The 24,761-nt window shown below is 36.8% G+C and overlaps 2 protein-coding genes across 5 annotated transcripts in view; one reads left to right on the top strand and one right to left on the bottom strand.

Moving 5' to 3' along the window:
- Positions 1 to 23: 23 nt before the first annotated feature.
- LOC105691402 (cdc42 homolog) lies at positions 24 to 4,090 on the top strand. Of its 3 annotated transcripts, none has more exons than XR_007276683.1 (6): positions 24 to 168; positions 753 to 951; positions 1,099 to 1,208; positions 1,460 to 1,657; positions 1,804 to 1,954; positions 2,467 to 4,090. XR_007276683.1 is itself a non-coding variant. In XM_012409854.3 (5 exons), the coding sequence occupies exons 2-5, from the start codon at positions 774 to 776 to the stop codon at positions 1,891 to 1,893; spliced, it is 576 nt and encodes a 191-aa protein (XP_012265277.1). In that variant the 5' UTR covers positions 24 to 168; positions 753 to 773; the 3' UTR covers positions 1,894 to 4,090. The 3 variants fall into 3 exon arrangements, 1 of the variants encoding a protein (XP_012265277.1); XR_007276702.1 differs by having other exon boundaries at positions 138 to 285; XM_012409854.3 differs by having other exon boundaries at positions 1,804 to 4,090.
- Positions 4,091 to 11,542: 7,452 nt separating this feature from the next.
- LOC105691406 overlaps positions 11,543 to 24,761 on the bottom strand; it is a 36,159-nt gene continuing 22,940 nt past the window's right edge. The window contains exons 1-3 of one of the 2 annotated variants that reach the window (XM_012409860.2): positions 20,419 to 20,818; positions 19,270 to 19,398; positions 11,543 to 18,537 (exon numbers count right to left, since the gene is read on the bottom strand). In XM_012409860.2, the coding sequence (XP_012265283.2) occupies positions 15,554 to 18,537; positions 19,270 to 19,398; positions 20,419 to 20,464 (3,159 nt within the window). In that variant the 5' untranslated portion in view covers positions 20,465 to 20,818 and the 3' untranslated portion in view covers positions 11,543 to 15,553. Of the gene's footprint in view, positions 18,538 to 19,269; positions 19,399 to 20,418; positions 20,819 to 24,761 lie in introns of those variants that run through there. The other variant, XM_012409859.3, reaches the window with a different exon arrangement.

The raw sequence follows: 24,761 nt of genomic DNA, 5'->3' as shown, positions 1-24,761 counted from the left end.
CATTTTGTAGTGAGTCAATGACGTAAGAAGCGCACTTGGTTCGTGCGTCGTGACAGTAGGTAGCGCAATCGAATGCACTTGGTCTGTTTCAGGTTTCCTTGTGTAGTTTCAAGTCTCATAACGTATATAGTCTTCTGACAGTGAAGTGTTGTCGACGCCCAGTTACTTGTGAGTTTTACGGATTTAACTGCTAAATTATCAATTGGCTCGTACGATTCGCTGCAAATCGCAACGATATTAGATCTGAATTTGTCAGATTCGGTACTCTGAACTGCGACAGTTTAGGTTCGTTGACCGGAATTGACAATGTACTGTAGACAGCAAAATGGCCACTCAAAAAACACATTTAACGTACATATGCGTGTTTTCCCAGTTAGAAATGTAGTAAGACCGATATTCATCAGCGCTCTGTCAGTTCATAATTATTTTGTTGTAAATCTCTTGTCTTCATGGGGGGTTCAATCATCAAAATGAATACAGAATCTTGCGTCTCTTGTAGTTATTATGAGATCCTCCATCTCAAAGTAGATAGGCTCACATAATTGCGGTTTCTCAGCTGTGGCAGTCCTTAGTATTAGTCAGTCCTGTCACTTGAAAACTATTTACTCGTTGTAGTTTTATTTCACTCATGAATCAGCTATCGGATTCTTGGACCCTCAAAATCACGGTTAATCACTATTCCAAACAGTGCAGCAAAATGCTCAGACCTTTATTTATTTAACATTTCTGTTCATGATTCGCTGTATTGACAGGTAGCCAAGAGCGAGACAAAAATGCAGACAATTAAATGTGTGGTTGTGGGAGATGGAGCAGTGGGTAAAACGTGCCTATTGATTTCATATACCACCAACAAATTTCCTTCTGAGTATGTCCCGACCGTTTTTGACAACTATGCAGTTACGGTTATGATAGGAGGCGAGCCATATACCTTGGGATTATTTGACACAGCGGGTGAGTGAAAAAAAATATTAGTCTTTGTTAACTCCACTGTTGTCAGACCTAAGATCTGAGATTTCATTATATTTATATAATTAAGTGCAAATAACTCATAACTGGAATTTGGAATACTAATGCAGATATGATTTTATCATTTTACAGGTCAAGAAGATTACGATAGACTACGACCGTTGAGTTATCCACAAACAGATGTCTTTCTTGTTTGTTTTTCTGTTGTATCACCATCTTCTTTTGAAAATGTTAAGGAAAAGGTAAGTTTTTGACTGTAATTCTAAATAATCTATAATACTCTTTGCTTCTGGTAATTCTCACAAGGTTCAAATACTTATTCTGAATATCAGACTGTTCTGTTCGACGATGTTCAAAGTCATGCAATAGCTAATCAAGTTTGTATTGGTATTATTCTGTTCAAATAGACAGAGTGCCAGAAACATAGACCATAGAAAATTATAGCCAAATGCATTTGAAATCAATAGTAATACGTTAACTTATTTTATATCAGTGGGTACCAGAGATAACACACCACTGTCAGAAGACACCTTTTCTATTGGTTGGCACACAAATTGATTTACGAGATGACGCTGTAACCATTGAGAAGCTTGCAAAGAATAAACAAAAACCGATAACAGGAGAACAAGGAGAGAAGCTTGCAAAAGAACTGAAGGCAGTGAAATATGTTGAATGCAGTGCTCTTACGCAAGTACGTAATATTTGGAACTATTACCAATGAGTTTCTCAATTTTCTTTCAAATAAAATACTTCTCTGATCGAATAACTTCTGATAGCAGCGCTACAGGTTTTTGAAATAGTATGCATATTGAAAGTTGAGTATTATTAATTTGACAGAAAGGACTAAAAAACGTGTTCGACGAAGCGATTCTGGCTGCTTTGGAACCTCCAGAACCGGTTAGGAGAAGAAAATGTGTCCTTTTGTAGGGAGGCTGTTTAATACCTTCTTCTCACCACTACGCAAACACGACTCATTGTGCCCCACATTGTAAGTTCCAATATCCTCTCCACATTTAAACACGGTAAAAACTTCCCACAAAAAACACCGTGCGCATGGATCAATCGATGTAAGGTTTTTTACTGAGCTGAACCTGGATAAATAAACATTCGAAACGATTCGCGAGTGGTCTGGCACGTGAGCTACACACTAAACAATTGATCAACAACGTATACCCATGGACAATCAAAACGTGAAACATTCTACCTAAAAACAATTGGAATAGTGTCGAAAATTAGTACGTTCCTCACGAGTGTTGAATGCGGCACTATCACCGACCACTCGCGATTCATCTTCAATTCAGCTACTTTCAAGTTATGCTATTGTAGAAAATCGTATTTTGTGGTTTATCAAAAAAATCTGCAACACTAAATATCGATAGCTAATCGTTCATTTTGTTAAATTTATAACATCATATCGGTAACGAGTTCTTCGAGTGCGGCCATACTCGGGTAGCGATTGAAATGACGTTTTCATCGGATAATAAATTACTTTTTGTTTAGGATGGACTATGGTATTATATATTAATACCCTTTATGATCGCATAAACAAAATGAACCAGCCATCCTGGACTGGAGTAATTCTCCATGAGTTCTAAATAGGGAGCCCGCCGCTCTAATATTGAGTAATCAATAAGGCATTTTTAATAATAAGTTACTAATGTGAATTTTTTTAATAAATTAATAATGAAAGAAAAAAATTAAGTAAACCATCTTTATTTTAATCATGGAGCACGGACGCCAAAGAGAAGATTTTATGTACCGTTTCCATTAGGATTTCAATATAATATGCAAAATAGTGATTGACGAAAGATAGTAATATGTATATTCACTTTGCACAATCTCGTTATTGTCGTGATACGAATCTTGGTGGAAACGTGCGGTAGGACATTCTGATTCATTTTTCGATGAATAATACGTCTTGTCCTCTCCTTGTACGTCCGTGTCACTACAAATAATACAACATGTATATGTTCTAATACCACATGTATAATATCTGCATTGTACGACACATATTTGTCCAACCAGAAAAATTTATCTGAATTTAGTTTGTCTTATGGATCCTTATTACGTTATGCTTGGCGCATGCATTTAAGAGATCCAATATTACGCTAATATTAAATTTACGAGGCATTTCTCATAGAAGACTTTCACTTTACCACTTGTCATTCCACATCCTATTGATCCTGTTTTACTTGCAACTCAGTTTTATGCGATAATTATTGTTGCACCAAATTACAGGAAATCAGGGATTTCATGAGGATGATTTCAAACTAATAAAACACATATACACAGCGCTTTAACTCGTGACTTTAATAATAAGATAATATTAGTTTAAAATTAGTTAAACATCAGTTCGTATATAAATACATAACTATACATTGTACATCAAAAATTTTATAAATATAACACCAAAACAAAATATTCACATTTTTTCACTCGTTATCGCGAATTATCTATGCATTCTTTCAACGATTTTATTTCGGTAATACTTAACAGTTTTATACCTTCGTGATTAACTGATTGCACATTCATTTTTTGTTTTTTTTCGTTTTTTTGTTTTTAATCATAAACTCAAATTGGACCATTATGGAAATAATATCATAAAACATACTGAAGCGCGATGTTGATTTATGATAATTAGATTGATGAGAAAAACAAAAAAAATTTACTGAACAGGTGAAAGAAACATTTCGTAAATATCCCCAGTAATCTAAATGAAAGACAAAAGTTACAGACAATGAGACAGAATAAAATGAAGTTCGCCATATCTGAATGTGAGATTTATTCAATACGTTTTTGAATATGCGGAAATTGTTAATCGATGCATTGAATTTATAACTCTGATACTAGTCTGTAATGAGAAGAAAAAAAAGATCCTTACGTGTTTTCCAATGTAAACTGTACTACAACAACTATATGGTATATGTATCGCAAAAATTTGTACTAACATGAAAAAGAAACAAAAACAGAAAAAAAAAACAAAAAAAATTGTAAATAACCGTTATTATAACTCAAAGGTAGGCGTTTGGCAAACCAAGAGACATACTAAGTGAGTAACTGATGAAACAAACGTCACGCCGAATTGTCGCAACCGTTATTAAATAAAGATCTGCGAACAAACGAGCAAACACTCTTTCATTCACTTTCCATTCCTGTAGTTAGTTCGTATTTTATAAAACAGCCCCAAAACATTAACCAATCGCTGATGTGTTGCAAACACCCTAATATGTCGGTATGCCTTGACAATTTTTAAATAAGCTACGTCGTTTTCGAAGTACAGTTAAATTCATTACCTCCTAATTATGGTATGCCCTTTATAATTACCCGATTGCAACCTTATGCCACATTTTTCTCGAGATCGAGAAAACATTAGCAATTCCTACCCATTTTAAATCTGCTAATTGCATTCTAGACGACGCCGTGACGGTCGATTGGAATGCAGTGGCCGCGATGCACTCGTAACTATAATACTACTTATGTAAAAAAAATGTACGTCGCAATAGCAGCTATTTGACAATCTTTTGCCGATCCCATTACAACTGAATTATCAATACATACATCTGTACAATTCATATTCTGTGCGATTGCTAAAAAATTTTCTTTTCTTCAACCAAACAACCGCAAAAAAAAAATAGAAAAAGACACAATTCTGTACCAGATCGAATAATATCAACGCATCATCAAGATAATTACCTGCTGTGCACTTTGACTTCCGCATGAGCCCAAATTTTGTATAAAACGGTTGACCGGCTCCTATTACTGTGTTGATGGAAAACAGTGATTGAGATTTTTTTTTTCGACATAAAATCACACCGGTGAAGTACATTTACCTCTGTAAACGTATTTACGCATGTATTCTTTAAGCCGCTTCCCGCATTATGGTGTAGTTGCTATCATCGTGTACGTAGGTAACATACGGATATATACATATATATATACATATTTATATAGGTACGTACTACCATAACTACGTACACGTTACCTACATATTATATCCACATTATTCTGCAACTGAGACAGCTATTTTTTAGGGCTTCGTCTATTGAATGGATACCTGATTCTGGTGACTCTCAGTTCTTGACACCTTGGCCTAGGGCTAACGGTAGGCAGAAACGCCAAACTTGGAACTGTGATCTGAAACGTGGTGCATTTTATATCTGTAACATACGAATTACGACGATGCATTGTCAGATCATTATAAAGAAGAAGATCATTTCTCGTTGTACCTAAAAAGAGATTCAAAATTCAACAGACACAAGTATTGTTGTAATATGGATTTATTATGCACCATATGTAACTTTTGTATACTTAAAGCTTTTATTTACAATCTAACGACTGAAATTTATTTAACAATAAATCGATTATATATTTATATAGATATATACAGCTCATCTGATTTTCGGCCATTGAACATGAAATCATCTGCGCTTCATGTTTGAAAGTAACATACTTTTTAATCTATTATTACTTGTTCTTTCTCTTTTGTAAGCATTTGCATAACATTAACAATATCGAATGCTATCAACGGAACATGTGAAATTGTTCCATTCCCTTCATACGCATGTACACATGTATATTGTATCTATAATACATGTATGTATATGATATATATAATTGATAAATAAATAAATAAACAAGTGGCCAAACGTAATAACATATACGCTATATAGAATACTCACTACCTTTAACAAACTCGTTATAATTCTCCATAAAATGATCATCGCGTTATTTAAACAACGTTTACCCCATAACATTGCCCCACGCGAATATTATTTATAAATACATGCATATAATACGTAACGTGAATAGGAGTTTTTATCAGAATGAATCGTGCATATATGAATTGTTTTCTCTCTTTTTTTTTACGGTACAGTAATATCCGACGTAATCAAGTGAAGTTCAAGTGCACATCACCGTCATCTTAAAACGATCGAAAATAAAATTGCAATCACACGGCGCATCACATATCTTTAAATAGAGAGGATGAATCAATTAGATAAAAATGTTAAGATTCACAAAAAGGCTGCAGAATTTCAATTAATTATTACACAACATCAAATATCAGTCTGCAAATTATGTTATTAGTTATCTTATCACGTGGAACAACGTTTGCGATATAATATCAATGAAAATTATTTTGTATTATGCTATATGTATATACATAATATAATATGATATTACCGACGAGCAAGCGATTAGTTGGAAACGACCGCCGATTGACTTATTGTCTGGTGATTATTAAATTGTACGCGACAATTTATAGGTATTATCACATGTACCTATAGGTATGTAACGTATTGTACGTGACACACGGCAAAGTTATTTAGGTATAAGCCGTATGGCGTAAAGTCAAGACTAGCTTTTTTTTCTTCATCAACGGCCGTGTTAGGTAGTGGTACAACATTTGCGTCTGCGGATGTTGGTATAAATAATTAAACTTCTAGATTAGACGCACAGTTTAACTCGAGTCTTGCTCGCCTGGACAATTTGCTTTTTTTTCTTTTTTTGTTTCAAATTTTTTATATTCATCTAATTCGCTCTATACCATTATTTAATGTAAAATGAGATTTTGGCACCCTTTAGGTCACTAGTGAAGTCTACCAATGAACCACAACTTTTTCACAATCATAGATCGTTAAATTTTGTTTTATCATATCATTTATCTAGCACGCTACGCATGATCGTCACGTTTCTTTCGCATATTGTGAATCGAACGTATTATATTTATCTAATTTCGCCTCAATTGGTCTGAGTAGTTATTCCTTCATAACGATGAAACAATAACAGGGAATAAGTAACGACTCATACGCGTATAATCTTAACACATAGATGCACATAGTATTAATATACGGATCCATCCACGTGGAACGTAGACGGTGAAACAAAAAAATTGACGATTTTTATTCGGTCTTTGCTTCGTTTTTGCGCAATTTAGATTGAAAAAACGCGATCGGATAACTTCGAACTGCTATAAATCGGAATAACTAATTTTGAAAAATCTAAAACAGTTAACAAGTTAGACGGACCATACGCGAGCATAGATATTTGTAAACTAGCCAATTATACTGAAAAAATTCCAAGCCAAGATTGCCTCCGTCATCATCGCGTACCACTTATGTATCTATGTATGTATATTTGGGCTGCAGATTCATTCGTGTAATAATATCAAAGTCAATTAATTGAATAAATTATTACACTATATATACCTGCAGATATTTTGAAGTCCTACGTACAATGTTATATCATATGTAATGTAATATTTTATGTATATACTTATTTGTGAGCTGATCCGTTATTCTTCGACAAAATCGCTGACCCAAGTGCCCACAACTTTGTCGAAAAGCAATGGATCTGCTCATACATATGTATATAAAATATGTGTATAAGTATGTATAATATAGTACACTTCATTACTTATTGTTAGTATACAGGTTAGTATATTGTTAGTGTATAGGTAAGTAGTACGTAAAATAATACCTTTATTAGAGGCATATCAATATGATGTAATATTATGTGTTACTTATGTTAGATCGGCCTAGTAATATTACTCCAAACGTATATACTTGTATATATATATATACTTATATCTCTTCATGTAAATATAGGTACCTACATCCTGTGGTGTTCGCTGCGGGGCGTGTGAAGATTACAGCAAGGATGCTTGAAACTTCATAAATCGAATCCATTTGCTAGCCCACCGGAATGAAATCCAGGCTTTTCAAAATTGTTCGAACAAATCGCCTTACGTAGGGTCGGGTTGTCGATAATAATATTGGTAAAATACCGAAATTCGAATACGCTTCCTGGTTGTTCAATTCGCGCATCATCGTAATTTGATCTTCCGCCCTCTTTCGTCAACACCGCCAGAATATCATCATAATTAATTGAAATTGAAATTTCATTATTATATGTAAATTCTTATTAACTATTATTATTATTATTATTATTATTATTATTATTATTATTATTATTATTGTTGTTGTTGTTGATGTTGTTGTTGTTGTTGTAGTTGTTATTATCGTTATTGTTATCATATTCATGAACGTATAATATGCATGATGTAGTTCTATGGAAGGTCCCAAAATCCTATTTTCTGTTTTCTTTCTCTACATAATATTATGAAGTAACAAAGTTACGCTATTCGGTATTTTCTTATTGTTAATATTATTTTACTATTATTATCATATTACTATTTCCTTTCAATTATCATTTCATTTTACCGTTATAATACTGCCAGGTCGCAGGTTGCAGATTTCCTGGCGACAAGGCCTATCATTATTATTAATATTTATCGTGTTATGTATTGTAGTTTGTGCATATGGTGTACCTGGACTGCTTCCTTCACATCACATATATATTATATATATCGGTATTATATCACCTTTATGAATGATACTTAACTATTCTATACGTTTAGTATAGGTATGTAAATGATAAACACAGGAGCCGCATTGCTGAACGCTTGACAATGAGTCAAACTAATTGTAAGTATATAAAACCACTGGAAATATCTATACATGTAATACCTGTTCATCGATATCAGACAAAAATTTTTTTTTTTTTTCATTTCTTCAGATTTTTCTCTCACAGATAAGCCTCGAGGATGTGACGGAGAAAGAAAACGAAAAAAAATTAGGTGACATAAACGATGAGAGAAACAACGTAAAAACCAAACAAATAATTGGAGAATCGAGAAGAAATGACATGAATGCGATATTCCTATAAAAAATTTGCGAAATTCAAAGGCTTCTGGCAACAGTCCACACTCCTACTAGTTGGGATTCTCGCCAAGACTCAGCACTGAGTTTGCAGAATTCGGTGGAACGTTTTCTTCCTTTCATTTTTCTTTTCGTTTTATGTTTGCATATTATTTTTTCTCATTCTATGGATAGGATAACTAGCTACACCTTGACACAGACGAAACCATTAATCGCCCAGCTATATGTTTATTTTTCGATTTTTGATCTTTGTGCTCTATCAGCTGGTTTTGGTTACCTTTTTTTTAATTTACTAGTCAAACCGTGGACCGGTAATTATGTACATATTCTTTCTTCTTGTTCTTCGAGCTTGCACGTTGACCCTAATTGAGAAGTAAGTAGACAGAAGTTAAGTGTCATTAGGTAGGTTCAGCTGAGTCGGCGATGAACCTAATTTAACGCTCTGCAATATTTAGTTTCGGAATAGAAAGAAAAGAGAATTAAAAAAGAAAAAAAAAGAACGAAAAATATCCGACTCGTGGAAACGCTTCATCTTATAATCCGAGCCTCGAGATTTACAAAGTTTTCATTATTTGCCTATGTTCAATAGAAATAATGCAGGTATGCTTAGTATCCTTTACTATGCTCGCTATTACGGTAGTGGATGTGTAAATCGTACACGTGGTAGGTATATGTATACGAAATGAGGGGTTGATACAGATATCCTAGAAACGCCTCGAGCTGCGACAGGATTATATTTTTAACTAGTTTTGCAAAAGTTTATACAGAAAGTGTTGTAGTTAGTATCTTATAGTTTTGAAAATAAAGGAAACTATAACAAAATGAATATAAATTTAACGCGGTAGTTGCATTTTCACAACACTATTTTTAACACTAAATTTCTAATTTTGTTGGAAAAAAAATATGATGTATAAATATTTGTGGTTTTCATTTTTCCTTTTTTTTTTTTACTTTGGATAACCAGGCAGATATCGGAATAACCAGGCAGATTTCGCTGACTAGTATAGCGAAAAAAAATAATAAAAAGACTTGAAAATTGACATTATACCTCGAGTTATGTATCCGATAAAATTGTATCGCTGAAAAAATAAATCTAAAAACTGATATGTGGTAAAATTAAAGTAAAATTATTGAAGAGAAAGTCGTTGTACCCGAGCGGGAAAAAATGTATATTTTAGCAATTTTGTTTGAAGATATATTGCAGTAACACGTAATAGGTGCGAGGGGATGGCGTGTGTCGAAACATCGTGCTTCGCTGGGGTACGAAGCGACGCCCACGCGTTCGGGGGAATTAATGTGCGTGGGTGGATTTCTTGAAGGCTGTAGGTAGTAGGATGGGGTAGTTTGGTAGGGGTTGACAAAATTCGGGTGCCCTTCAGCTTCTCCGCTCACACTTTAAAAACTCGACCCTTCTAAGAAATCGATTTAGCCAGTAAAGTTAACTGTTGCGCGTTCGTTTCGCGCTAAGCAAACAATGTCGCTTGTAGAACAATTATTATTATTACGGTTTGAATAATACAAGTGGAGCTATGTATACAGGCGAAGATACATTTCAAGTTTACTTCGACGATGAAGTGTGGTATAATGCTGGGGGAGGTAGTTCGGTTTTGTTTATGTTTATGTTTTCTTTTCTCTTCTTTCCTTTTCATTATACACCCCTTTATTATTCTCTTACTTCACGGAGTACCTTGCATAGCTCTTGAGCATTAATGAAATTTGAAACAGATGCTGCTGCTGCTGCTGCAGCTTTCACCGAAAACTACGCACCGGTGCGGTATGACAATTCGAAAAGTGATTTATTAAAATGAATGCGCGTGATACGCATATTTTATATCCATCGGATATTATACATCTAGGTAAATGCGTATACCGTACTTATGTGTGTAACATGGGAATCATTTCAAAGCGAAAACATGACGACGACTCGATCCATTCAAACCATTTCCGACATCACCTCCGACCGCGTTAGATTAATTGCTCGGTTGAAGGCTACAATATATCTATTCCAGCAGATTTACCTGATGCGCAAAATCCTGGGGTATAATAAATTTTAAATAATTCCACCCGTTACAGATTGATATACGTACGTTCTCTTCTGAACTTACGATTAAATGCAAAACCTGAATCGAAGTCTCTATTCTATTACGACAATGTCGAAGGTAAAATAATGCCGCAATAATGTTTATTATACGCATTCTACAAAAAACTTTGAATAATTTTTTTTTTTTTTAGTAAAAACTCATTTATCAGATAATACGAATTAATAAAAAATGGCATTGCAGATTTTTTCATCCGATGTGACGAAACAAAAAAAAAGGGTAATTGTTTGGAAGTGGGGTCCACCATTTATTCGATCAGAAGAAATTAAAAAATAAGAATTTTTCCATTACAAATTTTTTTCTCTGAAATTAGCCTTTTTTTATGTACTTTACTATAAAAAATACTTTTGAAAGTTTTAAAAAATGAGAACATCCAAATTTCGGTTAAAAACACCACAAATACGATTTTTTGGTACTTAAAAGTTGCAAAAACTATTCGAAATACCTAATTTTCAAAATTCCAGTTTTTTTTTTCCTATCGATTCGCCGTGAAAATGAACAATCTGGGGGGAAAAATTGCAAAAAATGTTAGTTTTTCGATTTTTTATGACCCCATTTCCGAACAATTACTGAGAAGAGCTGTGGACAAGATTAATAAGCTTGCTCCAAGGGAGACGCCAGATTTGGTACCCAATGATGAAATCAAAACTGGATTCAGGTCACCGTGTGAATTTCGATGGAAGACAAAGAATTGCATGCATCTTGTTTTCATATGGTAACTAAACGTGCCACGAAAATAATAACAACGAACATAAATAATTCAATAAACAACAACGATTATATTTTATTAGGTACCACAATTGGGATACTATTAGAAATATATGGGTTTAGGTTTTGTAGTATAATTATTACATTATAGATTTAATCCATGTGTGAATCTTTGGAATGATGTTTGAGTATAATAAATTAAATAAAGGTAACTTGGGACAACAGAAAAGAAGCAAATGTCAAATAAATTTTACATAGAATAATGATTGATTTGTTTCTTCTTGGGGATAATATCAATATGTGTTTCTATGCCTATACAAGGTGTAATGATTTCGGTATTACATGTACAAATACCTGCGATAGTGTCATTAATTATATATAGTAGGCCAGTGTGATGATTATTGCAGTCTTCAGTTAGTTCAGAAATTCCTCTTGTTTCAGGTCCTCATTTTTTTCGTTTTTAAACTTTTTTATAAAATGACATTTATCTATGCGTTCAAATTCTTGCCAAGCGGCATTAAAAATTGCATTGACATCAGTATAAATATAAACATTTTTTTCATACTCTCGAAATACAATTTATGTAGTGATAGATAACTCTATTCAAAACTAATTACTCGGCTAGATGTAGAATACTAAATTGTCTAAGAATGGTGACTTGAGATAATATAAGAGTTAACTGCCATTTTCTATTTTGGTACATATGGAATCATACGCGTATTATGTATAATATATTTATCTAGTGCACCGGCCCCCGGTCTTTTTTCGCTTTTATTTATTCCTTTTTTTTCATAATAACCGTCTTCTGAAAATGAAGTTCTCTTATCAATTCCAAATTCAATATCATATTTATGTGGTTTTTGCCTGGTTTTTTGTTGGTTGTTTCCGTTTCTGATTTGCGTTATTTCTACATGCGGTATAATGTACATCATATAATTTCGTAGATCTTATATAATCACTATAAATAAATAAATATACATTGAAAATATAACTTCTAAGATATATAGATTTTTAAAACGACCCTATAATAGGTATACGTAGGTATAGTATAACTAAAGTAATGATAAAAAATAAGTATGCATTGTGTTTTATATAATATCTTTATATGTCGTATGCGAAAAATAATTAATTATAAAATATCTAATAATATCAAGTTCTCGTTCTACACTGCGTGCGTGTGTGGGTGGGTGTGTCTGTGATTCTTTTCTCGGTCTAGTGTTCCCTACATGCATATTTTTCTATATGTCTGATATGTATCCACATACGTCATATATCGTCAATCTAATAGCTATTTGCATGTATATTGTATACAACAATATCTTCTAGTACGGATTATTATATCTTTCAAAATATAAATTAGTAAATCATAAATCACAATAATACTTAATTGAATATTATCCTAAAATTAATGATAATCGCGATGAAAGTTGTAACGAGGATTGATAATAAATGAAATCAAGTTAACGTAACGTCAACATTAATAATAATAATAGTAATAGTAATAGTAATAGTAATAATAATAACGATAATGGAGATAATAATAGTGATAATAATAATAACTTTGGTTACTATTTTCTTAATTAGACCGTCCTTTTTCTTTTACCCTGCGCATATAGGTCCTACTTGTACGGAGAACTGGCATTTTACATGAGTATGTATAATTATCGTCAGCATATTTTATTCATCCTGCAATGTATATAGTCGGGAAATATGAAACTTATAAATAGGTATGTGAGGACCTACCTATGTATGTATCTACATACGAGACACAGGGATACACTGATTTTAGAGCTGCAGAGAAATACGGAAATTCTTTTTATCATCGTCATACTTCTGATTATAGTATGTCCGTAATTTATCTCGATTCGTCATATAGGTAATAACCGACAAATCAATTCTAAGCAGAATTGAGAGAAAAATTCTTTTTTTTCGTTTATTTTGTTCTTAATTTATCTCCCACGATAATTATTACTGTGAAAGTTTAGCGTGGTTCAATATTCCCGATACGATTTAACAGATAATTCAAGCTTTTGTAATGGAACCTCGGTTATAATATCGATGGAAATTCGCGTTTCACATGCTATGCGAGTATGGAACAAAATATATGTATATTATGATGTTGCAGCAATTTTTACGATAATTAACCCTGCGGTGTTTGTATATATGTATACCTAACATACCTGTGTGTAAATATAAGTAATTTCCAATTCTCGTGAAACACGAGCATTATTGATACACGAGAAGCTGCAATTTGATCATGATGACCTGGAAACGGTTTCGGATAAACCGACGAGATCATAGCTGAAATCTAAACACTGCACAGGTGAGCGTGGCATACATTTTTTTTTTCTCTTCTTTCTATTTAAACCATTAATAAAGAACAGAGATTCTGTATTACGTAACTACTTAAGCTGCCAAAAATATGAATAAATAATTTATTCGGTTTACTATATTCTTTGGTTTTCAGATCGATGTCAGCAAGAGCTTGACATTTTTTTCTGGTATTTATATAAAATTCTGGTGAAATATAGGCTTCGTTAGGCGAATATGTTGCATATGACGCGCGGATAAAAAAAGATAATTTAGTATTTTTGGTGATTGTAAATATAAATAAGACTCGAATCGCATGTTTTCGTGATTACCAAACTAAACTATTGACTGTACGTGTATATGATATAGAGTTGATACAGTAAATTTATTTTTAAGTACCGCAAATGATTCCGCATTGCGCTCGATGTGACAAATTAATGGGGTTCGTCGATTCGGTTAACGAGACATGGTTGTATGAACATTTATAAGTTACACGGAATTTAAAAGATGGACTTGAAAAGCTGAAAACTTTTCAGATAATATTTTTCGAAATTCGAGCAAATTCTTATTTCCATAAAATATATAAATAAATTTAGAATTGTAATGAGTTTTAGGATGATTCTGAAATTCAGATCCCTAAGTGTAGGGGTAGCCGAGGAAAAACGGGGTACTTAAGGGAAGCCCGAGCTTTGTGAATCTTAAATACGATGAAACTTTTTTTCTCTCATTCGTATTTGCAGTAAATGAGAAAGATTTTCAGTTGCCATAAGCAAAAAAAATAAAAATTTAAATACAAAATGATGTTTGAAGTCCTTTTCGATCATTTGAAAAAAAAAACATTACCCAATTTTTGGCGTACCCCATTTTGCCCCACCTACCCCTATTTCTGAAATTACTACAGACGTCGCATAATTAGAGAATTTAATCAGGATGGAATGTCGAAACCTTGTTTTTGGCACGGTGCAATACACTTTGCGCTGATGTTTGTATCATCTAGAGTCTAGACCGAATTAACAAATTGTACTTCTATGTATGCAATATAGCTGCCCTTCTAATTCATTCATCCTTCCTCTGGCGTACTTTTTAAAAGATTTCACGGAGTAATTTCTACGTACCCGTACTCCTCATATCTCATTGTCAGTATGACACTGCAGATGACAAACACAATATAACTCAATTCTTAAAATTCATATGATTAAGCACGCAGCCCGGCGTGTTTTTTCAAACTAATAAAATCCTCATTCTTTCTCACTCTCATACTACCTAAATAATGAAAAATACTATTCTGTCGAATAATTTTATTCCCGTAAATGTATAACGCTATTACTAAACCATCGGTGACTGTAGCGTTCATCGCGCAGTCAATGGAAATTTTGATTAATTCTTTTTTTCTGTAATAATTTTTTTTACTTTTCATTTTTTATTTCTTGATATTTTGTATATTATTTTGAATCGGTTTGGTTTGGGCTGCAGGTATTCAAATTGATTATAATGATTATAATTTTTATGAGGTACGTAAGTACCTACCTTCAAATTACCCAGTAATTCAACAGTATTAGGGGCAATTAGTCTCATCGTAACACATTTGTTCGACAGGAGGTAATCAAGATCCGTCAGAATCTTTCGCTCGAGTTAAAAACCCTTCGTCTCTCAGATCCCGTTCATCAACAGCGATATCCACATAGACGAGAAGGGCGCGAGACTGGACGTAGCCAAAAATATTATTTCTTGTTGCCGCATGTAAAGGAATCTTTACACGTTCATCGCGTAATAAACGGAGTTCTGGGTGTTGGGTGGTGGTCCATTGTTCTGGTGTCCAACGGTGAGCGGACTTTGAACATGAATCTGCGGTTGGTTAGAAGACTGCAAGAAATCATGTGAAGGTGCGCTAGCCGCACCCTCCGGTACTCCACGTTCCGCAACCGTGCAAATGGCTCTTTGTTGTAGTTGCATTTTTGTCGGTGAAGATAGTACCGTATTTCCCATGGGATTACCAGGTATTCCAGCGTTATTATAAATGCACATTGGCGGCGACGAGATTGATGACGAGGTCGATGACGTCGGAACAACGCTCATAGTTTGCGTCTGAACATCAGCCGCACCGCGACCAAGATGCAACTGGTAACCGTATCCTCCACCAGGACCAGTACCTCTCATAGGGGTCGTAGTCGGGTAAGATATAGGCTGCACACTGTACGCCGGGGGTTGTTGTTGTTGTTGTTGCTGTTGCTGTTGCTGTGGCTGTTGCTGTTGCTGCTGTTGTTGTTGTTGTTGTTGTTGCTGATGATGGTGATGCGGTTGTACTTGTAAGCCGTGCATGCCGTGATGTAACGGCAAGGTATTTGGCACCCGCATTTCTTCTTGAAGGGGCTGATGCAGATGAAGATGGAGAGCTGACTGGGAGTAGAGAGATGCCGTTGTGCTTGAAAGGGGTCTAGCGTAGTAGCGAATTGGTTGGTCCTGTTTTCTGATGTTTCTAGGGTAAGGATAGCGTTCCACATGATCGGCGTAGTTTGCTGAGACATGCGGCGGCAAAATTCTCTGAATATTCTGGTAGGTGGGATCGGACATTCCGTTGTACGGTAGTAAATACATAGTCCGATAACACTTCGCCTCAGGTGGTGGTGCCGCAGGTCCAACTTCGCACTGGTAACCAACAGGATGTCTACGAGACTTCGCCGGAAGAGTATGGTACAGATTTCCTTGTACCGGGTCTCCGCCCCCGGCGATGCGCAGCATCCTTGCACCGACCGGGTGCTGTTCAGGAACACGAATTCCGTTTTTCTGCGGTTCTACACCGTTATAACGTTGGTTACAATCTCCATTAGTTGCAGGTACGCGTATCAATGATCTCGGAAGAGTGCTTTCCAGATAGGAACCGCGATTCAGTGTACCCTGAACGCTAGCTGCGGTTTCGGCGATGGTTTGATAAATGTCATCGATCTGCCTCTGCATCGTATTTATTCTATTTATCGTATTGCTTTCCCGGCTATCGTTGATAGTCTGATAAGTTTCGTCTTCTTCTTCGGCGAATAGCCTCGACTTATCATTTTCATTCTCGTAGTAAGAGGGCCAGGATAAGTGAGAGCCGGCTTTTCCTGCCTCTATCAGGGCGCTCGGAGCGACACTTCTAGACTGAAGTTGACGTAAAATTTCGTTCGTAGAACCAAACATCGGCTTGATACCACGTACAGAAGGACGCCGATTAAAACCGTAATCGTTGAACTCGTCGTCGTCGTCTTCCGGGTCTTGCTGGTCTTCGGTGTCGTTGTAACGCTTCTTGATTCTTTCGGTTCTTGTTTTATCTTGTTCAACAAAAGCGAGCAGTTCATCGGTTGCAGAGTCTTCATCCCCGGTAACGCTCGTTGGCGTACCTCGGGTGACATCCGGAGGCCCTGCGTTTCTGTAATTTCTTTCTTCCCCCCTCAGAGCGGCTTCTATGTCTTCTAAACTGTAAGACGAGTCAGAGTTATAACCAACGGAATCGCGGCTGTTCGTCGATGTCATTTTAGCCGAGGAAAGCTGGTAGTAATCTTCCCGGTTATCGATTCCCGTAGCTGCGACGCATGAAAGGGGAGCCAGACTGGCTAAAAACTGTTTACGAGCGTCTGAGTTCATTTTAGCGACGGGTGTCTTAACCGGGTACCGATCCTTGCCCTGCGCCAACTTATTTCCAATTCCAAGGTCGGGTAAATTCCTTGCGGGTTCCGCGAGCACTTCACTTTTTTTCTGCGCAAACAAATCTGTGATTTTCTTGTAAGTAGACTGATGCTGCTGATTGCCTTGAGGGAAGGAATTCGGTTGGTTGAAATCCTGAGGGTTAGACACCGTGGTAACTGTAGCCGTAACCGAACTCGCGGTGACGCTACGGATGCTCGTGTCGCTTTTTGCCTCCTCGCCCGAGGGTGAAGTCCGGACAGGAAAGTCAAGATAATCACTGCTATCCCCAGTGGTTGTATTTTCAGAAGCGCTGCTCTCAGTGTCCCGATCATCAAGGTCCAAGCAGGTCAACTGTCTTATTCTTTCTTCGAGGGTGAACTCTTTGGATCGCAAATTCTTCTTTTTAACACCAGGTTCGTACTTGCAGATCAGACTTCTCCGTAGTGCGTTACGTTCAATCGTCTTTCTGATTGTCGTCGGTTCGTTCTCAGCCTCCCCCTGAACACCGGCCAGATTAGACCTTTTAACAGCGTCAAAAAGCCTCAAGCTTTCGGTTGTTATCAAAAACTTTTGAGCCTCCGCATCCTCTTCGTCTCGGAGCTCATCATTTCCGATTGGCAAAACAGCTTTGTTCGGCGCTGGCGGTGGTGAAATAAATCTCGGATCCGGGAAGAGCTGTCTAACCGCAGAATTTGGCCTTAAACTATTCGAGACGAGTGAAACATTGCCAAGTTTGAACGTAAGCGATAGCTCGGTAGCTTCCGATGTTTCTTTCTCAGCGAGGTCGGCGACTCCAGAAACTTTGTTGACCACTTTACCTCCCGTGTTCTCTTCGCCGTCAGGCTTTACGAGCTCGTCAAAACGCACGGCTCCGTCGTCCTTAGCCTCCGGAAAAGTGTGCGAGCTGTTGGCTAGTTTATTGTTCTTCAAGATTCCCGAAACCCTCTTAGCGCCGCTATCGGCCTCGTCGATGCTGCTGTTCTGAGTCCCCTCATCTCCAGCTAACTCTCGGACGATACGACGCTCCGTCACCGTAGTCATAGTTATCGTCTCAACGAGATAACGCTGATGAAGATCTGTAATACAACAAAAGAATCCGTTGATTAGAACAAAAGGGAATCGTAGAACGGGGGTCCTTGTAGAAAAGCGTCGCCGTTAGTTTTCGGGTCGTATCGGAAACAAAAAGTTCGTCCAAGTATAAAAATATATCGATTATATTACAGAGACCATCGCGAACTATACACGCTATACATAAGTTTTCCTAGATAGCTTCGTTTGCCAACTGCGAAACGATTTCGACGAGTCACGATATTAAAAGACATTCGTATCACTTCTGATCGCATGTAAATCGTCGTGGTTGAAAATATCAGGACGCATTCTACGCTCTGAATGCGACGCGCTGTCCGCATGGAGCTTGGGTCTTCCGTGTCGCGATGTCCTCGCAAAGAATAAGCGCGCGAGGATAAAGTATCAAATTGACGCCACCGGGTCTCTAATGTAGGACAATAACAAACGTGCCTAAGAGAAGCTGCAATTGTTAATTGCACCGCTTTCACGCCTACGTAATTGGACGTGTGTGCAAGTATAACATTATATTTATAATGTTCATGTTCGTATACAAATGCGCTTTGCGTTACACGTATACATATACGTACATAGTGGATAGCTAAGCGTGTCCACTTTAATATATCGCATGCTCCAAATCCATAAGCATATGCGTATAATATATTTTACTCGTGCGAGAGCAATAAAAGGGTGCGGAGAATGACGTTCTCTTGCAACGATAAAGATAATCGGTTGAAAATTACCTGGCGTTGTTTGTTGAGCCTGATCGCTCGTATCCTGTGCAGCTTCTTCATCTTTGAGTTGATTGCCGTCGGGACCAACAGTTTTGAGGTCAATGTCAATACCATTTGCGTTGGGCGGTTCATCTGTTTCTGTAAAGACAGATGTATTTACCATTAATTTATACGTACGGAGTTTCCCGTATTACTGTAGATTCGTTTGCGCCGATATCTGCAACGTTTGTATCATAGATATATATATATATATATCGTTCAATATCGAAGAGATTATAACCGCGATTGATATTCACTGGTAGAAATTGCAATGCCCGTGACAGTAATACATATAGAGACGAAATGTCAAAGATTTGATTTGCGGTTACCCCGAGGGGTTTGACAGACGGCATAATAATGCCAATCGATTTACCAGCAAATACATGGCTATCCTTCTTACCCTCCTATGTGCCGTACTGTACATCTACGTGTACAGTATAGCTATTGCAGGTGCTACGGTATCACTCGGTAGTCTAAACCAGATTCAACACAATTCTCGCGTATACTCGTAACTATGCAACGCGCAGAAGAGGAATCTAACTATCGCTCGAGTTCCCTTCAAAAAGGATTATCTCAAGCGATTGAGTTTCATGCAGGTCGACTGTGTGATATCACCAATTCATACAGTAGAAAGAACTACTAAAGTTCAAACGCGAAACGCCAGGCTTATATGAAGCGATTACGTCACGACGCGGGGGAGTATACGTATATAGTTCAGTTCGGGCGGTCGTTCCGCAGGATTAATATCTATCAACAGCTTCGGCTGTACAAAATGTATACATATAGACGTATAATATTAGGTACTATGTATAGCAGATTTTTATAAACAGGCTTTTGGTTCATGGTATACGTGTACGTGGAGTTTCAATTTAACGGTTAATATTATAGATAGTGTATAGAGACGCGATACGGTAGGTCCTCCCTTATCCATATACATATATACAGATACACCATCGGGAAAGTTCTCACTTTTCAATCTCGCTATGCTGTACCGAGAATACGATCGATATCCGCTATAGTAGCTAGCCCATGCACGGCGTTATACATATGTCTATACAAAATCCATTGAGATCAACTGTTCCAACTAATTGTAAGCACACGCGATGCTGATCCACTTACGCTTCCGACGACAGGATTTGTATGTTATCACAGCAAAAGACTCCATTACATCCGGGTATCTAGGTACACACGCACACTGTACGATATACTTAGAGTCCGAATGCGAAAATAATATCCACTGATTTCACTGATTTCAACAGATTTTACCATACCATCCGTCCGTCCAAAGAAGCTCGCGGAAATGCCGAGGACAGACTGAGGTATGCACCTTGGCTTGAACGATAACTACGTCTCTTATCTTTTATCAGCTCGTTATCGTCGTCAGTGAAATATCAACAATTAAGACCGCGTGGCACAGATGATATCATTCACGCGTCCGGTCAAGTATAGTATAAGCGTAAAATCTATGTTTACACTTTTTCTGTCTATAAGCATACGCTTAGACACGGTATGGATAGAAAAAGTCAATTAATGAACCAGCGTTAAAAATTGTTTGTTTTTTTTTCCCCCCCTTCTTTCGTTCACCTCTAAATCTCGAGAACCCAACATTTACGATAGAGAAACAGATTATTTCACGTACATACAATGTATGTATCTTCGGTTCAAATTAGATACCGCCAGACATTTCCTGAAATATTTCTACATTTTTAAGAGCGTTTTCAAGTCGAAACTATGACTAATGTACAGAGTTTCCGGGCCGAACAAGTGAATTCAGTATTTCAATGTCACGATGTCACGACGACTGATCGAAAAGCAGCGCGAAGTTGGGTATCGACAATTCTATTGCAAGAACAACTTTATACATGCAAACGTATCGAACACGAACTACGTTATCCGATAGAACTGGTAATGCATAATAGTTCTTAAATTAGAAAGTTTAATTGATGAAACGACACGGTAACATCAGTGACCGTATTTCCAGATTTCGTTGATCAAACTCTTGAAATTCTCAAATATCTGTCCACATGCCTTCCTTCAACTTCCAAAAAAAAGACGACGCACAGCGGATGACATGCGAGTTGGAAAAGTACAAGCTTGGTAATGTGAGACAAAAGATTAACGCATAAGGAAATTATCCAGACACGCTGTCACAACCACGCACGCATACATCTTCTAAATTATAGCTATACAATCTAAAATTATTATCATCAATATTATACTCGTTCTCGAATCTTGTTTATTTCAAATACCGCCTCATTCATGGGTTCGCAGATGGGATCCGCAGATATCGTGTATACGGCATAGAATTATAAGCACATATAAGTAAGTTGGGCAAAAGTTTAGTTTTTAATTTTCTTTTGTGTCGCGTACGTAATAATACGAGTATAACAGCGGTGTTCGCAGTAAGAGTTATCCCACGGCTATGCATGGTTACGCACAGGTGATAAAGTATATACTTATGCGGCACAACCACACGTATAATAGCTAATAGCTGACGCTCCTCGAAAATTGATCTTATCAAAGGCAGTTATCAGGCGCGTCAAACCGTACGCGGTACGATGAGACTTTGCTGCAGTATTACACCGAAAAAAATTTACAGTACAATTGACTATAAAATGACGAAAGAATATAGTTCTCTCACGGTCCTCGAATTGTCAAACACTATCAAAAATAGTAGACCCGACATATTTTAATAGTGAATACTTATCTATAACCGTATAATAATAGTTGGTCCTAATATGGACGGTCAACTCAATAAGTATACTTGGCATAATCAATATTTTTTGTGCTTGTGCAGACTATTCTCGATAATTCACATAGCAAAATCGATTGTCTCAGTTGTTGATCCATTAATTCATACCGATGAAAATAATGATACGATTACCTATATGACTGTAATTTATTGTTATTCTAACATTAATTATTGCTGCTTTCCGCTCAAAAAAGTCACCACTTTACTCTTCGAAAAAAAATCTGATGTTCAAATTTTTGTATCCGCATGGAGATTTGAACTTGGATTTTCTTATTTCTACAGTAGCTTGCCCCAGAATTCCTTCTCAGAGTCAGAAAATCGAGTATGAAACTTTTTGGAGATCATTTTGAAGAGGAGATTTCATAGGCAGTAAAATGGTTGTCGGAGAAATTTTCTGCGATTTCCGTGGAGAACTTTGAAAAAATTATTTGATACCCGGCGTTTCGCGACTCGGCGTTCAAACCTATATACGCCACGGGGTGAAAAACGACCTTGAGAAGATTTTTAAAAAACGATTTTCGAGTCGAAGTTTCGACCTTCGAAATGCTTTCCAAAATGATTTTTTGTCGATAATTTTTCATCAAGTCACGGCGATTTGAAAATCGGTAATACTTCGCCGAGTGCCAGGTGCGCCGTTAAATGTTGTTGCTCCAGAGTGTATACAGTAATTTTCTCCGTTCCTCGAGTTTCATCTAGATATACTATGCAGTATAACGAAATGAAACTCGCTTTGGCCCTAACGACCGAACATTTTCGAAAGGAAAAGGGGCGACTACACGAAGATAAGTTGTTCTTGGTCGTAGTTATATACGAACACCTACACCGTATATAGGAAAAACGAACCGAGAAGATACATAAATGAGTGGAAATAATGATACCGCGGTGAAAAAAAAGTAGGTGATAATTTTCGTTGCGGAAAAATATATTTCTCAAAAAACCAAAGTTGATGCGAAAGCGTGGGTATGCCGTAGGTTGTACATCTAACGCGTACGTACATGCGAGTATAAAATTCTCGAAACGCCGTAAAGCAAGCTCACTTTACACGTACGTTATATTGTTCGCTGAACAATCTGAGAAAAATATTATAAGACATCAAGTTTTATTCAACGCGTACATGTTCACCGCAACGGCGGTTAACATAGCTCCGCACAGGGTGAGAAAATACATATAATCGGAGCGGTGGATCGTCGAATTGCGAAGACTATCTGTTGCGTATCGTGTATAATTATACGTAATTTACACGAAGAAAAAAACAAAGGGAATTTTTTTATTTTTTTTTTTTTTCATCACCGCAAATATCTGCTGCACCTGAGCCGTGTGCGCAAAATGTTTCGCCCGAAGACAGTTTATACGTGTATTTCAGCACCCCGGAATTATACGGCAAATGAGGGTCGCGGGCCACTCGGCAAAATATCCATTGTCACCTGGTCGATTAATGGCCCGTGCATCGCAGCTATAGCTCGCTTCTTATATAGGTAGGTCTCGATTTGTGAGCTGGCATTTCGAATGGTGTACAAAGGCTGTGATTAGAACAGAAATTCTTTGTTTAAAATTTATTATGCGACAGGCGAACCGTTGGTACACGATGTCGTACACCTCCGCATCACGCTGTACGTAGTATACCGTTCATGGCTATACAGATATAGTAGACATCGGAGAGGACATTACGGGGATGTCGGATTGAATATAAAGTACATACTGCGAGAAGAAAGGCGCGGACCGTACGTAATTATACATACATATATGTAAATCTCATGAATACATGTACCCACGTGTAGGTATACCTGTGGTGGTAGGAAAAAAAGAAATTCTTCCCCCCCATAAAATAAGAGACGTTTTCGTTGTTCGGTAAAAAAAAAAAAAATGATGGTCAAGAACTTTCGACCGGAAGCATATTTACCACAGCTGTACCTACTGCGTAAAAATTTCGACCAAAATTACACACCTTATCCACCACGTATATGGTACATGAAAGAGAAATAGTTCGCCTGCCACGCATTTCGTGACATTATCCGTTTTATGTACGTATAACATACGATTGTAAAGAGCCGAAATTTCTTTTGGTGGTAAATTTTCTTGAAATTTTTCTCAATACGCTTTACCTATACTATAGCATACAGGTACTTGCACGCGGTTACAGTTCCGTACAAGTGGTCATATTCTGCGTCGCCCGAGACAATATGTACAGCGGTAGTCCGTAATTTCACCTGCTCGTTAAAAGAACAAAAATCACAGAGAAAAAAAAACTAAACTACCTGTAAATTTAGCCGCGTGTCACCGCGGCAGGAACGAAGGAGCTGGACGAAACATACCATACACACACAGGAAGTTGGACTAATGGCCTGCATTAAGTGGTCGAGTTATTTTGTAAACCGCGCGTAATATTTGTGTAGGTCCACCTGTTGTTCAACGCTAGTGAATAAATTTTCGTCAACCAACAATTTGAATTTGCATATGCGCCACGATAGATGTCCAGGTCACGCTCCTCGCATGGCTGGACAATCTTCTTGAATTTTCAAGAATCCCTCCTTGTTACCGATTTATAAATTCAGTTCTTTCGAGTCAAATTGGTCGAACGTACACACACCTACCACGACGTACCCATATCGACTGCATGGTAAAACTTTCTATTATAGGAACATACATCGCAGGAAAACCTAAGAAGATGGAATAATAGGGAGACACTCCAACTGTACATTATACTCGGAAA

The sequence above is a fragment of the Athalia rosae genome, chromosome 1, assembly GCF_917208135.1.
Source record: "Athalia rosae chromosome 1, iyAthRosa1.1, whole genome shotgun sequence".
NCBI lineage: Eukaryota > Metazoa > Arthropoda > Insecta > Hymenoptera > Athaliidae > Athalia > Athalia rosae.
The sequence above is the reverse complement of the archived record's forward strand: the minus strand, read 5'-3'. Positions and strand labels throughout refer to the sequence as shown.

Excerpts from the sequence above, each read along its gene's own strand:
- LOC105691402 (XM_012409854.3), top strand. The coding sequence starts at position 774 with ATGCAGACAATTAAATGTGTGGTTGTGGGAGATGGAGCAGTGGGTAAA. Across the intron at positions 952-1,098 it reads GGGATTATTTGACACAGCGG|GTCAAGAAGATTACGATAGA; the intron begins GTGAGTGAAAAA and ends ATCATTTTACAG. Across the intron at positions 1,658-1,803 it reads AATGCAGTGCTCTTACGCAA|AAAGGACTAAAAAACGTGTT; the intron begins GTACGTAATATT and ends TTAATTTGACAG.